The sequence below is a fragment of the Gigantopelta aegis genome, chromosome 4 (genome assembly GCF_016097555.1).
Source record: "Gigantopelta aegis isolate Gae_Host chromosome 4, Gae_host_genome, whole genome shotgun sequence".
Taxonomy (NCBI): domain Eukaryota; kingdom Metazoa; phylum Mollusca; class Gastropoda; order Neomphalida; family Peltospiridae; genus Gigantopelta; species Gigantopelta aegis.
The window spans coordinates 101,178,210-101,197,115 of NC_054702.1; the positions used below are offsets into that span (position 1 = coordinate 101,178,210).

Sequence of the window (18,906 nt, forward strand, 5' to 3'; positions counted from 1 at the left end):
AACCTCAGTGCTATATGAGCATGTTTAAAAATTACCTGACCTGACCTGACATAATTAAAAATAATAAAATAAAAACATAAAAAAATGAATTATCTCTTTAGCCTTGAATATGTTTGTAGTATTGTTTTTGTAAAATTTCACTAACACTTGAAGAGGGTGGGAATGCAAAAGTTCCTTGATAATTAGTTAAATTGTGTGACCACCCAGTGTAGTTAACTTCTCTGGTCTTGGCTCTGTACATTCCCCACAAGCAGCTATGTTTGGTTGTCGGAAAAAACAGCCTCTGTTTTTTTTTCCCAACTGATGTTTCAAACAAGCAAACATCTTCAGGGACTGTGTCATATCGTTGTGGGTGGATGGGCAGGTGGAGATAATATTTTGTTAATAATACACAGACCTTTAATTAAATTTCATGCTTCATATTATACACATTTATTATTTTCAGAAAGGGAGAGTTTTTGAGCATAAGCAGAAATATAAAGATGCTAAGAGATGTTTTGAAAATGCAGTTGCCATTAACCCGGGCCACACTAGAAGTTTACAACATCTGGTAAGATTCTGTCTTACAGTCATAGTCACAGTCACTATTTATACACTTATATCAAATTAGCATTCAGGCACGTCTGTCCTGGTGTAGCTTCTGATATCGCCAATAGCTGGACACAGTCTGTGTCTATATGTCATGCAAACCAATTTTAACTGAAAAAAAAATTCTCTAATAGTCTTGGAGAAGAAACCTGTTACATTTTTTTCCATTAGTAGCAAGGGTTCTCTTATATATACCATCCCACAGACCAGATAGCACATACCACAGCCTTTGATATACCAGTCGTGGTGCATTGGCTGGAATGAGAAATAGCCAAATGGGCTACCGACAGGGATCGATCCTAGACCGACCACACAACAGGCGAGCACTTTGCCACTGGGTTTGTACCATCCCCAGTTATAACTGATGATCGATGATCAAATTCCAACCAATTTCCAGCACTACTAGACACCGGTTGTCATAGTTCAAAATGTACCGATGAGTTGCCATTAAAGAAATGTGTCTTTCATTTCCACCATTGGAAGAGATTGTCTAACTGTTCTAATCACAACATAACAATACCAATATAAACAGTTTCATATCGTAAAAAATTTAATATTTTGTCATTTCAAACTGACGTCATTCTGCTTAACTTGTTTATAATATAGTTCACATGTTTGAACATATATTATTTTCATGTCATCACAATTTTGGCATTAAAACAATCATCATCATCTGTGAGCATATATATGGCAGACTAATACTATTTTAAAAGCTTTTTTTTAATTTTTTTTTTTTTTTTATCATAGTTGTAAATTTATATGCATTGTTATGGATGAAGAAGAGTTACTGTATTACAATTTACAGGGCGTGATCCTGCACAGAATGAATGACAACAAAATGGCTGAGAAGTTTCTGAGAGATGCTGTGAACAATGATCCCATGTCTCACAAATCGTGGTCAGTTATTTCATCTCTGTAACATTCACAAGTGAAATATACACTATTGTTAATTGACATTTATTTTGTATGGATAAACAAATAATATTTGGTTATACTATACATTTGAAATTTTTTTGCAGATCAGTATTAAATTGAATTATTTATTTTTTTGTGTATGTAACTTTTTTTTTAACGAAGTATTCATTAACCTTCATAAAGAAAAACTGCATTATTTATGATTGTATGTTATGCAATGTTCAAAAGACTGCCTTCCCGACCAGGTTTTGCTGGTCTTATCATCACGGGCCGGGAGATCTTTTTGCCTGCTGTTCCGTCGGACCAGCAATTATTATGCGTTTATATTTTATGATCATATTTGGTCTGGAAAGTTTTATTCAGCCTGGCAGAATTTGTAGCTTGCTGGACCAAATGTCTGGCAGGAATCTCAGCCAATTTTTATTGAAAAATGGTTAATTAATTTTCATTACGGTACAGAAAAATATATTACGATTGTGTGTCATGTTTATTGAAAAATACAAAATATATCATGATTGTATGTTATGTTATATAAAAACCCCACCCCAGAAGCCAACAAAGAGCCCCCAAAACACCCATTTTAAAAACAACAGACAGGAGTTAATAGAACCTTTATCTATAGGCATAATGGCTCCCATTGTTGTAGTGGGGCAGACTGGTTTTTGCCCCAATTAAATGAAAATGCCCGAATCTGGATATCAACATTTATTCATATTGGCATTATTATCGAAGGGTTGCAAACGAATCACTACACATTTTTACATGGATTTGAGGATAGAATGATGGAAATGCATGTTAAAATGGTCTCAGGTTAGAACATTTTGCCCGAATATCTCTTATAATTTTTGTCCGAATTTAAAGTTTTGCTCCAGAACTGAGTGGGCAGTTGCAACCCCACCCCCCCCCCCCCCCCCCCCACCCTGTCTCATTCACTTACGCCTTTATCTTTGTTTACAGGTTCTCCCTGGGCCTGGTGCTTGACGCCCTGGGGAAAACCAAAGATGCCAGTGAATGTCTCAACATGGCCACGGAGCTGGAAGCATCGAGTCCTATTGTAGCCTTCACGGTCATTCCCAGACTCATGCAATAGTTCACGGATCAAGTTGTGTGCATGATTGATTTCTATGACTTAATCAGAAACATTAACCTGCTTCCATGAGAATATCTTTAACTTGGCTTGGTGTGAATCTAATTTCAAACTTGAGCCATTGGAGAATAGGGTAATCTTGAAGGTTGGCTAAACTTTATCATTGAGATAATCAGGTCATCTTAAAGGGTGGCTGAACTTTATCATTGAGATAATCAGGTCATCTTAAAGGGTGGCCAGACTTTATCATCGATATACCGGCCTCAGTGGCGTCGTGGTTAGGCCATCGGTCTACAGGCTGGTAGTTACTGGGTTCGGATCCCAGTCGATGCATGGGATTTTTAATCCAGATACCGACTCCAAACCCTGAGTGAGTGCTCCGCAAGGCTTAATGGGTAGGTGTAAACCACTTTACCAGTGATCCATAACTGGTTCAACAAAGGCCATGGTTTGTGCTATCCTGCCTGTGGGAAGCGCAAATAAAAGATCCCTTGCTGCCTGTCATAAAAGAGTAGCCTATGTGGCAACAGTGGGTTTCCTCTTAAAAAAAAACAGTGTCAGAATGACCATATGTTTGACGTCCAATAGCCGATGATAAGATAAAAAATCAGTGTGCTCTAGTGGCGTTGTTAAATAAAACAAACTTTACTTTTTATCATTGAGATAATCAGGTCATCTTGAAGGGTGGCCCAGAATTGAGCCCTGAAAGAATTGGGTCATCTTGATGGTGGCCAAAGTTAATCATATTGAAGGGTGGACAAATTTTATTATTTGGACAAATCAGATCATCTTGAAGGGAAGTCCAAACTTGACTCAGAGATAATCAGGTCATCTTAAAGAGGAACTGAAACTTGAGCCATGAGAGAATTAGGTCATCTTGAAGGGTGGCCAAACTTTATCATTGAGATAATCAGGTCATTTTAAAGGGTGGCCAGACTTTATCATGAAATAATCAGGTCATCTTAAAGGGTGGCCAGACTTTATCATGAAATAATCAGGTCATCTTAAAGGGTGGCCAGACTTTATCATTGAAATAATCAGGTCATCTTAAAGGGTGGCCAAACTTTATCATTGAGATAATCAGGTCATTTTAAAGGGTGGCCAGACTTTATCATGAAATAATCAGGTCATCTTAAAGGGTGGCCAGACTTTATCATTGAAATAATCATGTCATCTTAAAGGGTGGCCAGACTTTATCATTGAAATAATCAGGTCATCTTAAAGGGTGGCCAGACTTTATCATTGAAATAATCAGGTCATCTTAAAGGGTGGCCAGACTTTTCATTGAAATAATCATGTCATCTTAAAGGGTGGCCAGACTTTATCATTGAAATAATTAGGTCATCTTGAAGGGTGGCCAGACTTTATCATTGAAATAATTAGGTCATCTTGAAGGGTGGCCAAACTTTATCATTGAGAAAATCAGGTCATCTTGAAGGGTGGCCATACTTTATCATTGAGAAAATCAGGTCATCTTAAAAGCTAGTCCAGAATTTATCATTGAAATAATCAGGTCATCTTAAAAGGTAGTCAGACTTGAGCCCAAAGATAATCAGGTCATCTTGAAGGGCAGCCAAACTTGAGCCCAGAAAGAATAAAGTTATCTTGAAGGGTAGTAGCAAGACTCTATCTTTGAGAGAATAAGGCCATCTTGAAGAGTTGCCCAAACTTGAACACAGAGAGAATCGGGTCTCGGAAATCATGTCCTATTTCCATGTTGTGGATTCAGATTGATCTTGAAGGGTAGGCCAGACTTAATCCTAATCAGAGTCAGGTTCTGGAATCCTAACTAATGTGTAATATTGAAAGGTAACCCAAAATTAATCCTTGAGAAAATCCGATCTTTGAAATTATAGTGTATTCATTTTGATTAACATGTTTAAGGTGTTTTTATTTTGGTGACTAAAGTGGTTACTTATGTGGGACCCTACTAGCCATATAGATCTACAAATGATGGTCAAATGACATATATGCCTAAGTGTAATAATCAAACAGTTGTCTGTTTTAGTGGGAAATAATACATCATCATCAGATTGGAGCCTAATTCATGTTAATTGCAACACTTTTAATTGCCATTATAGTCGAGTAAAATTATTAAAAAAAAAAAGTTTTCATTGACTTAAAGATTTGCCTGGTTAAAATCAAACTAAAACATTCAAGGCTTCCATTCTGTCGGCTATTTGAAGATACTATTTGAGTTTTCAGCCTTTGTAACGTTTCCAATTAACAAGCCTTTCTGATGACTAAAATTATATATAAAATACATTACTTGTTTAGAATATCAGTATCTGTATATTAAATATGTTTCTGGTTGTACTAATGTTTGTAACATAGCCCAAAATCTATTTTACTGCCAAAAAAATTCATAAGTACGAAAAATATATATATTGGGAAATGAAATGAAGTTTGGGCTACTACAAAGACGATCATAAACACATTGAATATACAGACACTGATACTCTAAACAAGAAAACACATTGAAAATACAGACAGAGATACTCTAAACAAGAAAACACATTGAATATACAGACACTGATACTCTAAACAAGAAAACACATTGAATATACAGACACTGATACTCTAAACAAGAAAACACATTGAAAATACAGACAGAGATACTCTAAACAAGAAAACACATTGAATATACAGACACTGATACTCTAAACAAGAAAACACATTGAATATACAGACACTGATACTCTAAACAAGAAAACACATTGAATATACAGACACTGATACTCTAAACAAGAAAATGTATTGAATTTGTAATGCTTTAGGAGCAGAACGTAGCCCAGTGGTAAAGTGCTCGCCTGGTATATCAAAGGCCATGGTATGTGCTATCCTGTTTGGGGTAATGCTTATAAAAGAGCCCTTGCTACTAAATGAAAACATTTGGTGGGTTTCCAGTGTAAGACTTTATGTCAGAATTACCACGTTTGCCATCCAATAGCCAATATGGTCTAGTGGTGTTGTTAAAGTAAGCAAACTTTAATTTGTAATTTTATTCATTAAAAAGGGTCTGTTGGTTGGAAACATGTTAACAATGGAAGCGAACCTAGGATAGTCTGTTTAGCCAGCGGAGTATAGTTCCCCGAGTTTGAAGGTGTGGTGCAATATTGATGAACTGCTGTGATAATATGTTGTTTGATGTCGCTGTCATGTCTGTGTAGGAATAAGATGTGTGTAAATGTTTATTTATTATATCACCTGTTTTATGAACCTCTTTTATGAATGCATTATTATTTTGTTTCACCTTTTATGCAGTCATGCATAGTATTTATAGGATATTAAACAAGCTTCCATTTCATATTATGTTTATGTCCCAAGTGAAATAATTTTCAGTTGTCATTAGCTTTAGAGACATCAACTTGATACAAAATGGTAGCGAGTTTACTATCCTATTTATTACTCTATATCCATGTTAATTTATATCACTCAACTCGTTTGGTTGACGTTCCTGTAACTTTGTAGTGTGCCAATCAATGATGTCCTCATGTTACGTCCCACTTGGCATTCTAGTGGGACGTATCACTTTGATATGTACCAAGACATTTTTAACCATATGGGTAATAATACTGTGTTTCTACTGTGCATAGTATCCATTTGGTCTGAAATTAGCATGGAAAATGTCAATTGATAAATGGTAACAGTTACCAGAATTATTTTTCAGCACAAGTTAAAACAATTTTAGTGTGAGAGCACTGGATTTTTTCAGTCTTGTTAAAAAATTAAACGTAACTTGACTTCAGAAATTCACACTTCTCTTTATTTTAGAATGAAAATCTAAAGGAGTACCCAGTACATATTGCTTTATGGTGTGAATAAAATTCTGGAATATTTAAATGAAATGTAACATTGTATGCTGAGCTTAAAATGTGCATATTTATTGTGTATTGTGCAGGTAAAATATAGCCTTACTAACAATACTTAAGAAATGTGTGGGTATGTTACATATAGTATCACTAACCATGACATAGCTGAGAAAATTCCATTAGTGATTCATTGAATTTGTTCTACTGTAATGTGTTTTTAACAAAATTCCAGCTTTGTGAATTGGTCTTCATTTGAGGGGGCGGGATGTAGCCCAGTAGTAAAGCACTCACTTGATGCACGGTCAGTTTGGGATCGATCCCCACCGGTGGGGCCATTGGGTTATTTCTCATTCCAGCCAGAGCACTACGACTGGTATATCAAAAGCCATTGTATGTGTTATTCTGTCTGTGGATGGTGCATATAAAAGATCCCTTGCTACTAATGGAATAATTTAGCAGGTTTTCTCTCTAAGACTGTATGTAAAAATTACCAAATGTTTGACATCCAGTAGCTAATGATTAATAGATCCATGTGCTCTAGTAGTGTCGTTTAACAAAAACAAACTTTAACTTTGTTTCCAAGAAAAGTAGAAAGACTAATCATCTATTAGTGTGTAATAGAATATTATTGTTTGTATTTTTTGACATTTTAAAAGCTTGTTTTATCTGTTAAATCTGTTGTACATTTACATTCTAAAACAGCCTACCCCTTTGTAATGTAGTGGTCATATAACTGTTTGATGTTCAGAATAGTGTAACAGATATTTTAACTTTGTAACTCTCATTCCTTGTTTTGGCTCTGTGATATTATCTGGCAAAATATATCTGCATAACTGTTCTTGTTGTATTGTTTATTGTCTCCTACTCGGCCATTAATCTGTCAGTGCGTTCAATGGACTGCCAAAGTCTCACTTAAGTGTTGGGAATTGGTTGAATTTCATCACTGATCATTGGTTATAATCAGTTGGCATCAACCGATCAACTTTTGATCGTACAGTCAGTTAGAATTACATGAACTTAAAACTTATTTGAATTATTAGGACGTGCCCACCAGAATAGATTTAAATAGGGAGGTAAAACTGTGTATATGTAATATCCAATTTTATCTCCTTATTTAAAATTTATCATCTGGAATGTTTATCAGGCAGATGAAGATGCCTGCAATGTCTGTTCTGATCAAGATATTTTAAATGGTGGAATTAGTGATATAGGGTTCAGTGTTCTTCATTTAGGATTGCAAACCTTGGAAGATATATCTACCAAGTGAACACACAAAACAAACATATTAGATAACTATGAACATAATGTTTTCTTAATAATGTAAAGTGATACGAATGCGCAAACAGAAATGAAAGAACTGAATTATGTTGTTAAGAATCGGTGTTTTCATTTTAAATGTATGAAAATGATAAAAAAACAAACCCAAAAAACAAAACAACCAAGACATTTTGTTTCAGTTTTAATATAAATAAAAATGTACGTTCTTTGTATATGTTAATGACCCACAACAATAAATATATATACAGACAGAAGTACATACAGGTATACATACATATAATAATGTACACAAACATAACATGAATACTGATATGGTTGTATTGCAATAATTAATCACATTTTATGCAAAAAAAACTATATATATATATACCCACTTGAGTTGTTTGATCCAACTTTTTTAATGTCGGATAACTCACAGATTTTCTTACTTTGTAATAAAGGAACATGGTTTCCAATATGAAAGTATCAATTAATAGTATGAACAAAGAAATGTGTGTTTTACAGTTTTACAAGGTTCATAACTGAACTTTTTTTTTAAAACACTAAAAAACAGTACTGTTAATTATAACACGAAAAACGAACAAAACACATGAGTGCATTTTATCACACATTTATAAGCCAGTGCTGTAAAAAAAAAAGAAAAAAAAGAGAAGAGCCCATGCTTATAAAACTTAAGAGTCCAGACTCAATCTCAAGAGTCTTGAGTCTAGACTCTAAAAGTTTTATAAGCATCAGGCCTGGTTTACAGAACAAAGGTTTTCCTTAATGTCAAGTTTTGTTGAATATTGGTTCATTTTTGTCGTCAGTCAAGAATCATTGGCATCAGTGGCTTTGTTTCTGACATGTTGTGGTTTTTTCACGAGATGTCTTGGTCTTTTGAGACACTCCCTTCACATCTTTGACTGCATAACATTAAGTTATGTTTTAATACATTTCTTGACAAAATTTCCACAAATTCATGTTACCGTAAATATTCTTCATGTCTTCAATATTCCAGTAACATTCTTAATTGACAATGCAGGGCTGGATTCAGTTGTGCACAGTGAAGGTTACAAAAAGTGCCCTTTTCAGTTTCAGAGTGCATTTTCGACCTGCTGGAGAAGGCACTTTTTTGTACACCCTTCCTGGTTACAATATTTTAGACTAGGTATGTTCTTGTATTGAAATACATATTCCCCAATTTTTTTACATCAAACCAAATAACAGAATATAAAGACTAGAGGTTGACATTTATCCACTCGTATTGCTTCAGAAAAGGACTACACATTGAGTTACATTTTTCAAGAAAGACTACCAGTTTAAACATCTAAATGTTCACTATTCCTATTCTCAAACCCACCCCATTCATTGGCTTAACTCGAGGGTCATACCTAGTCTAAAATAACTAGGGAGGGACAGAAAAACAACAACTAGGATACAGTAACATAGGTTCTTCTTAATTTGGATATAAAGGGCAAACTAATTTTTTCTGTCCAGGACAGTGGGTTAGTTTTTAACTGTTAGCGGTTAATGAAAGAGAAGAGGGTGTAGTGGCCTTACACCTACCCATTGAGTCATTAAAACTTGCTCTGGGTGGGAGCCGGTACCAGGCTGCAAACCCTGTACCTACCAGCCTTATGGCTTAACCCTGATGCCACCGAGGCTGGTTCAGGCAAACAAATGGGGCACTTTTTTGAGGGGGGTGGGGTGGGGGTGGAAGGGTGTGTGTGTGACAACTGCTTCCTGCTAGATACAATCCTAAACATTCAAAACATCAACTTTTAAAACTCTTAATATATTATAAATATAATACTGATAAGTAATCTATTCTTTTGCAACTTAATGCCTGGCCTTGTTAGTTTATCACCGATATATAAATACTGCAGTGTAAAAAAAATAAAAAATGCACAAACACATATTTATGTCAAACCTAGACGAACCAAAGACATTTGTGGAACACACACACACATCGTTTTTTACCACCCACACACAGCAGCTAGACTGGTGGTCTCTGCTGGGGACAGCGAGTTCAGACACGAATACATCAAAACGGCGGAAGTTGGTGCATTCCCCACATCATCAGGACTGGAATGAGCTGTTGAAGAAAAGTCCATACTGTCGACCCATCTTAGAAATGGTACTTTTCATTGGATGCTGGTATGTCTTTTCGTACGTACCAGGACCGGGAACTTTCTGTAATAAAAATTCACAAACTTTGTTATTGCATATACAGTGGATTTTGTCCGAGTCAGATTCTGTGTATTGTGGATTTCTGTGTAAATGGTACGATCATCCACTGATAATATCTGGTGTGGAATTTGTATAATCTGAATTTCTGTATTAACTGGCACGGTCTCAAAGTCCAGTCCAGTGAAGTTAGCTTGGGTGACAACACTAATCCAACACTCTGTGTATACTGACACATTTCGTTAGTCCCCCTTGAATCTGGTTTAGACAAAGAGTCCACTGTATTTGAATTAGTACACTAGACAATCTGATTAAAATTAGCTCTACTGGTCTACCAGTAGGTTTAACAACATTGCGTGGACTCCCATGTCCAGGTGACATTTCTTATATAAATAACAATTTAAATATCGACCAATTACACTTCGCCTTTTATAGCGTTATTCAGGAGCATACAAATTCTAAAAATATTGGGTGAGACTATTTATGCAGTAGGTGAAGTTGTTGGTCTATTTCAACATTAAAAAAACAGGGGGAAAAGTGCAGTAATAAACTCTGGATTGTATACTAGTATAAACAGATTTTATGGCTATACCATCACAGGTTTGGGTTTTATATAAAATTTTATATTGAAATTAGTTTCTGGCATACTTCATAATTCACCCGAATCATTTTGTATACCCTTGGCACAATCCCGAATGTTTTCAAGTAAGGTTTTTGATTGGTCGAATGAAAGGTCAACTGGACATAAGCTCCAATGGGGTGCTGTTAGATCCACAGGTAATAGTAATTAACCAGTGGAGCTAATTTTAATTAGATTGTACACTAGAGATGTGTGTTGTTGCATTGTACAGTGAGATAAAAGATGATGTCATTCCAGGAGTGTAAGGAAAATGTCTCAACTGAGGATGCTGATGTCTAGACAAATAAAGGTGAGTAGCTTAAAGATTTTTATGGACGTCTTAGGATCTGGCCAGTGACATTCTGAACTGTAGATGGCATGAAGGGTTGATACCCACAGCCTCCCACCACCCTCATATTTGATTCTGCCAACACAACCATGACCGGTATAAGGCTATGATATGTATTCATCAAAGCTATGGAAAATATTTCAAAAGTTTCTTGCTGCTAGTCTGTAAGAGCAACCTATGTGGCTGTGTCACAATATATTGAGTCCAGATGGAACTGGGTTCCACTGTATGTTCCAAGTCTAAAACTGATCCTAACACTAATGTTTAAACTGAACAGATAACCAGGACACAGAATTTTGCAGCGAATGAATTTGAAATCCTGAAGCCTGCCCAGTATGAGAGAGTAAACTATTGTACCGTGTTAGAGAGTAAACTATTGTACCGTACATGAGAGTAAACTATTGTACCGTACGTGAGAGTAAACTATTGTACCATGTTAGAGGGTAAACTATCATACAGTGTTAGAGAGTAAACCACTGTACCGTGTTGGAGAGTAAACCACTGTACCGTGTTAGAGAGTAAACCACTGTACCGTGTTAGAGAGTAAACCACTGTACCGTGTTAGAGAGTAAACTACTGTACCGTGTTAGAGAGTAAACCACTGTACTGTGTTAGACAGTAAACCACTGTACCGTGTTGGAGAGTAAACCACTGTACCGTGTTAGAGAGTAAACCACTGTACCGTGTTAGAGAGTAAACCACTGTACCGTGTTAGAGAGTAAACCACTGTACTGTGTTAGAGAGTAAACCACTGTACTGTGTTAGACAGTAAACCACTGTACCGTGTTGGAGAGTAAACCACTGTACTGTGTTAGAGAGTAAACCACTGTACTGTGTTGAAGAGTAACTACCGTACTGTGTGAGAGAGTAAACCACTGTACTGTGTTGGAGAGTAACTACCGTACTGTGTGAGAGAGTAAACCACTGTGCTGTGTTGGAGAGTAACCACTGTACTGTGTTGGAGAGTAACTACCGTACTGTATGAGAGAGTAAACCACTGTACTGTGTTGGAGAGTAACTACCGTACGGTGTGAGAGAGTAAACCACTGTACCATGTTAAATAACTAGCATACTGTGTTGAAGAGTAAACTGTTGTACTGTGTGAGAGAGTAAACCACTCTATGGTGTTGGAGAGTAACTACCGTACTGTGTGAGAGAGTAAACCACTGTACTGTGTTAGAGAGTAACTACCGTACTGTGTGAGAGTGTAAACCACTGTACCATGTTAGTAAACTAGCATACTGTGTTGAAGAGTAAACTGTCGTACTGTGTTAGAGAGTAAACCACTGTACCGTGTTAGAGAGTAAACCACTGTACCGTGTTAGAGAGTAAACCACTGTACCGTGTTAGAGAGTAAACTACTGTACTGTGTTAGAGAGTAAACCACTGTACTGTGTTAGAGAGTAAACCACTGTACCGTGTTGGAGAGTAAACCACTGTACTGTGTTAGAGAGTAAACCACTGTACTGTGTTGAAGAGTAACTACCGTACTGTGTGAGAGAGTAAACCACTGTACTGTGTTGGAGAGTAACTACCGTACTGTGTGAGAGAGTAAACCACTGTGCTGTGTTGGAGAGTAACCACTGTACTGTGTTGGAGAGTAACTACCGTACTGTATGAGAGAGTAAACCACTGTACTGTGTTGGAGAGTAACTACCGTACGGTGTGAGAGAGTAAACCACTGTACCATGTTAAATAACTAGCATACTGTGTTGAAGAGTAAACTGTTGTACTGTGTGAGAGAGTAAACCACTCTATGGTGTTGGACTGTACTGTGTGAGAGAGTAAACCACTCTATGGTGTTGGAGAGTAACTACCGTACTGTGTGAGAGAGTAAACCACTGTACTGTGTTGGAGAGTAACTACCGTACTGTGTTAGAGAGTAAACCACTACCGTGTGAGAGAGTAAACCACTGTACTGTGTTGGAGAGTAAACCACTGTACCATGTTGGAGAGTAAACCACTGTACCGTGTTGGAGAGTAAACCACTGTACCGTGTTGGAGAGTAAACCACTGTACCCTGTTGAAGAGTAAACCACTGTACCGTGTTTGAGAGTAAACCACTGTACCGTGTTGGAGAGTAAACCACTGTACCGTGTTAGAGAGTAAACCACTGTACCGTGTTAGAGGGTAAACCACTGTACCATGTTAGAGAGTAAACCACTGTACTGTGTTAGGGAGTAAACCACTGTACCGTGTTGGAGAGTAAACCACTGTACTGTGTTAGAGAGTAAACCACTGTACTGTGTTGGAGAGTAACTACCGTACGGTGTGAGAGAGTAAACCACTGTACCATGTTAGTAAACTAGCATACTGTGTTGAAGAGTAAACTGTCGTACTGTGTGAGAGAGTAAACCACTCTATGGTGTTGAAGAGTAACTACCGTACTCTGTGAGAGAGTAAACCACTGTACTGTGTTGGAGAGTAACTACCGTGCTGTGTGAGAGAGTAAACCACTGTACTGTGTTGGAGAGTAAACCACTGTACTGTGTTGGAGAGTAACTACCGTACTGTATGAGAGAGTAAACCACTGTACTGTGTTGGAGAGTAACTACCATACCGTGTGAGAGAGTAAACCACTGTACCATGTTAGTAAACTGTCGTACTGTGTGAGAGAGTAAACCACTGTACTGTGTTGGAGAGTAACTACCGTACTGTGTGAGAGAGTAAACCAATGTACTGTGTTGGAGAGTAACTACCATACTGTGTGAGAGAGTAAACCACTGTACTGTGTGAGAGAGTAAACTAGCATACTGTGTTGAAGAGTAAACTGTCATACTGTGTGAGAGAGTAAACCACTCTATGGCGTTGGAGAGTAACTACCGTACCGTGTGAGAGAGTAAACCACTCTATGGCGTTGGAGAGTAACTACCGTACCGTGTGAGAGAGTAAACCACTCTATGGTGTTGGAGAGTAACTACCGTACCGTGTGAGAGAGTAAACCACTCTATGGTGTTGGCGAGTAACTACCGTACCGTGTGAGAGAGTAAACCACTCTATGGTGTTGGCGAGTAACTACCGTACCGTGTGAGATAGTAAACCACTCTATGGTGTTGGAGAGTAACTACCGTACCGTGTGAGAGAGTAAACCACTCTATGGTGTTGGAGAGTAACTACCGTACCGTGTGAGAGAGTAAACCACTCTATGGTGTTGGAGAGTAACTACCGTACCGTGTGAGAGAGTAAACCACTCTATGGTGTTGGCGAGTAACTACCGTACCGTGTGAGAGAGTAAACCACTCTATGGTGTTGGAGAGTAACTACCGTACCGTGTGAGAGAGTAAACCACTCTATGGTGTTGGAGAGTAACTACCGTACCGTGTGTGATGGTAGAAAGCGCGGTGTCCGGGAGCAGAAGCTGGAGGAGATGCAGGGCGCTGAGCTGCTGATGACCGGCTCATACATGCCGGGTCCTGGTCCCTCCTTCTGCAAGTACATCAACATCACTTAAACACTCATAATGCATCATGTCCATAGATGTAATGATATAGTGATAGACCTCAGATGCAAGTTGGTGAGAAGATAGGTCTTTAAAAAAAACCCCAAATAATTCACTGCATTGATTAATATATCGGTTCATAAATGATGCAAAAGCTAACAAAAGAGTTTCGCCATCACCCTTGGGGTATTGAATTTGTGCGGTGATACTGAATTACTAAATATGATCGTTTTGTTGGTATTCTTGAATGAAAACTAACCCTAAAGCTAACCTAACCCTAATATTCATAACATAAAATAATTTGTACGAGGAAACGAGAGGAACATGCCAATATGTAGGTTTTATAAAGTGCTCTGATATATCAAATACAAAGGATCTTCTATAGTCTGTCCCACAGGGAACGCCTTTTTTCATACTATGAAATTTACTACAAGTTATTTATTTCTAAGCCGATTGATTTGTAAATTGCACATAAAAATAGTATTGTTTTTGTTATTTACAAAACACTTTTACTTTTATTGTTACGTCAAACAAAACTGAAATTAATAGCAATTTTTTTTTTTTATAGAATGATGGGACAGACTATAAATGCAGTTTACCTATAATCAGAAGAGCGCATAGCATGGCTCTTGCTATACCAGTTGTGAAGTACTGTCCGCAACAGGAGACACAGCCGGATACTACAACTACTGAGCTACACACCCCACCCCGGTCTACTACTGGCAGGACAGGACACACCCCAATGGTAAATGTGCTCACTTGATGTGTGATTGGTCTAGGGTTGATTACCATGTTGGCCCAGTGGGCTATTTGTCCTTTAGCCAATGGTCCACAGCTGGGGTAACAAAGGCTGCGGTATGTACTATCCTATTTGTGGGATGGTGCATATAAAATATCCTTTGCTGTTAGTCGAAATGAGTAGCCCATGAAGTGGTAGCAACAGGTGTATTCTCATTTGTGTGGACCTTGTCATATGTCCGACATCATATGACAGTAAATACAAATTAGTTGAATGCGTCATTAAATAAAACATTTCTTCCTTCTTCCTGTGATTGCTGAAAGATGCATCCAAAACATAGAGACTTTCTATATGATTTATACAAAGATTTTTATGTAGGATGTACTTACTGGCTTATAGTATATGGTAGGAAAGCGCTTCGACTGGGACTTGAACATGTAATGTCTGTAATATAAAACAATACACAGCGTCATCCTTACGCACTGAATCATGTAAGGTAAGAGAAGAAATAGATTATTAAGAAGTACGTAAATTGTAGAGAAAGTGTTATGAAATAAAGCAAAAATAGTAAAACAAGAAACAATGGGTGAAATATAAACACAAGAAGTGAAATTCGAAAGTTATACGAGCGTATCCATGGGCTAACAGTGCATTTGTATATGACCTAAATCGAAGAATGGCACAATTAAAATGGCACTTTTAATGGTTAGGGTTAATAGCCTATAGAACTTCAACGGTGAACGTATATATAACCTCAATGTCAGTGTTATTAAGAAGGGGGGGGGGGGTAAAAAAATAATATATATACCCCACAAACATCCCCATAAAAAGCCTCCAACAAAACCCAACACGCATACAGACACACCCAGCCAGCCTGACAGAGACCCTCCCCCCCCCCCACACACACACACATACACACAAGCAAACAACATATAAAAAGAGATACACTAAAGTAGGCTATAATTTAAAAAAAAAACCCGCACTAACTTAGAAGAAGGATCGGTCACTGCAATTGATTCATAGCGTTCAGTGTCGTAGGCAGCAGGTGATATATTAAGTGTCTGAAAATATAGTATTAGTAAACATAACAAGAAATGTAAGAAAATTATTAAATTAACAACAATACACACCCCTCCACAGGTAACAACACATGACCAAATTTGACAGTTAGCATAGACGTACGGTCTCCAATTTTTGTAGGGGAGCAGACAAAAATACCCATTTTTAAATAATATTATTATAGAGTTACTGCCAAGCAGCTGCAGGCCTATAGGGTTGCAAACACACTTTTACAAGGATTACAACTAATTTTGCGGGTAAAATGATGGCAATACATGGTTAAAAAGGCCCAAAACTATCTTTTTTGCTCGAATTTGAGGATTAGCTCCAGACTTCAACCCCCTCCCCCGTCTCGTACGCTTATGGCATTTATTTAAAAAATGTTCAGACCGGTCATTAAAAAGTTAGTGAAAATTTAATATAATATTCCACCAAATATGATTTCAGGTACATGTGTCAACAAAATTTGTCTGTTGCGTATTCAGTTTTCATAGCGAGTAAGACACCGAGACATACAACGCCGCACTGGAATGAAAAGAAGACTAATCAAATCTGGACCTAACGAAGTCTTTTTAATATGGTAACCGATTTAAAACGTCTTATAAATATGGCCCTGATTGAATGCGATAAAATAGAAATCGTGTGGCATTGCTGCAAATAGAACGCGTTGACTATGTAATATCATTACACACACATGCACGCACGCATGGGCGCGCACACACATACAAACACGCACATGCACGCACGAACACACACACACACATATGCACGAACACATACATACAGTGTGTATCTCTCTCTCACACACACACACACGTGCAGACACACAACACACACGCACACAAATGCACGCGCGAACACACACACACGCACACACATAATTCTACCTTGTCTGGTTTGCCATAGTACAGAATATCTGCATCGTCTCTTGACACTGATCGAAAATTGTATGTCGCAGGTCGCTTCTCTGTTCTGTTAAAAAAAGACAACAACATTCTGACAGTACTAATAAAGCAATACATGTTCCCTACCGAGCCCAATTTTTTTTCGTATCTCCCAAGTTCAAGGGCCATAACTCTGTGTGAAAAATGAGTAAATCGCCATGAAAAATAAATGTTTTATTTAACGACGCACTCAACACATTTTATTTACGGTTATATGGCGTCAGATATATGGTTAAGGACCACACAGATATTGAGAGAGGAAACCCGCTGTCGCCACTTCATGGGCTACTCTTTCCGATTGGCAGCAAGGGATCTTTTATATGCACCATACCACAGACAGGGTAGTACATACCCCAATGGGCCCACCGACAGGGATCGATCCCAGACCAACCGAGAAATGGAGGGAGGGGTGGGTGGGGTGGGGGCTGTATGTATAATTAGTACTGACTCGTGGATGAAGTCGGTGTAGCTGTATGCGCCCGGTAAGAGAGTGGCTCCCGTTTGCACGATGTCGGTGTTCAGCTTCCTCCCGTCAGACTTGAACCGGTAGGTGTTGGGTCGCTCAGACAGCTCGTTTAGGAACGTCTTGATCGCGTAAGCGCCAGGCTTGGGAGTTTCCTGAAACAACATTTGTCACCGACCGATGAGGGTAATAACACTAAAAGGTTAACATTTAGAACAAAATTATTATGAACTATGAGCTACATAGTTTAAATCTACTTTACTGTATACAGTGTACTCTGTATTCCCAGTAACGAATAAAAAGTGTTATTCTCACTTGTGCTAGGATCAGACTACCAACTGCCATCACAAAGTTAGCCAACTGTCTGCTCTCACGACTGTCCGTTTGCTAACTAGTGTGAGCGCTCTTACAACTCGATTCTCGTCGTATACTCCATTAGTTGTTAATCTGAGCGCACCCGTCGAATTGGCCAATTTCGTCGTGACAGTTGACAGTCTGACCCTATCATTTTCGTATGTTTTGACGTAAGTGCTGCAAAACGTCTTACAAAATACATTTTGAGCTCCGAATTCTCACAATAATATTTCTATTAGTTTTTGCCACAATCCATCTGAAATTCATAGTCCACGTAACTTTCATATATTTACAAAAAGATACCGAATCTATCATTTTGAGACCACCATTTTTGTAATAATTGATTAGCATTATTCGCTTAATTCTGTCCCTCTTACTGTTCCAGATAAATTTATAAAACAGTGTATTTAATTTTTTGAAAAACGTTTTATCTGGATCAGGAAGAGCAACGAATAAGTGTGTAAAGAGAGGAATAATTTGAGATTTAATTACATGTAGGCTATAGTAATTTTTCCATTAATTGTTAAAGACCTGTCAGATCAACAAAATAGTATTGATCCTTCTTGTTTTTGATATTATTATTTTTTTTCAAAATTGAGCGAGAACATCTGTGGAAAATATTATTCCGAGAATTTTAAACGGCTCTTTTGACCAATGCATTGGTATGTGAGGACATTTTTTTTTTTTTTAACCAATCTTTGAGCCAAACCAAATAGCTACACTCTTATCTGTATTAAACTTCAATCCAGAAAATTGGGCAACATTTTCAAGCGTTTTAATAGCTCTAATAACGTTCTTTATGATCCATCTAAAATAATGTTTGGATCGTCTGCGTATTAAAATATGGTGTATATCTGATTATTTATGCATATGCCATTAATTACGTTCATTTCCTTATACCGCAAGAGACAATATTTCGACCAATATAAGGAACAAATAAGGAGAAATAGGGTCACCCTGTCTACATTCCCGTCCGCATTTGAAGAATGCAGAAAAATAGCCAAAATTTATACTTGCACTACATATATCACGAAGAAAAGGTTTATCGATTTACGAAAAGAATTTCCAAAATTAAAAGCTTGAAGTGATTTGTC

General features: G+C 37.5%; 2 protein-coding genes across 6 annotated transcripts in view; one reads left to right on the forward strand and one right to left on the reverse strand.

The window, feature by feature from the left end:
• Positions 1–2,965, forward strand: part of LOC121371598 (tetratricopeptide repeat protein 7B-like) — a 31,036-nt gene extending 28,071 nt beyond the window's left edge. For both annotated transcript variants that reach the window (XM_041497607.1, XM_041497608.1), the window contains 3 exons: positions 446–550; positions 1,394–1,485; positions 2,461–2,965. In XM_041497607.1, coding sequence (XP_041353541.1) covers positions 446–550; positions 1,394–1,485; positions 2,461–2,593 — 330 coding nt within the window. In that variant the 3' untranslated portion in view covers positions 2,594–2,965. The remainder of the gene's footprint in view (positions 1–445; positions 551–1,393; positions 1,486–2,460) is intronic.
• Positions 2,966–7,848: 4,883 nt separating this feature from the next.
• LOC121371599 (protein STPG4-like) overlaps positions 7,849–18,906 on the reverse strand; it is a 29,732-nt gene continuing 18,674 nt past the window's right edge. For all 4 annotated transcript variants that reach the window (XM_041497610.1, XM_041497611.1, XM_041497609.1 and 1 more), the window contains 6 exons: positions 17,444–17,613; positions 16,939–17,023; positions 15,980–16,053; positions 15,382–15,436; positions 14,133–14,240; positions 7,849–9,852 (listed from right to left, as the gene is read on the reverse strand). In XM_041497610.1, the coding sequence (XP_041353544.1) occupies positions 9,739–9,852; positions 14,133–14,240; positions 15,382–15,436; positions 15,980–16,053; positions 16,939–17,023; positions 17,444–17,613 (606 nt within the window). In that variant the 3' untranslated portion in view covers positions 7,849–9,738. The remainder of the gene's footprint in view (positions 9,853–14,132; positions 14,241–15,381; positions 15,437–15,979; positions 16,054–16,938; positions 17,024–17,443; positions 17,614–18,906) is intronic.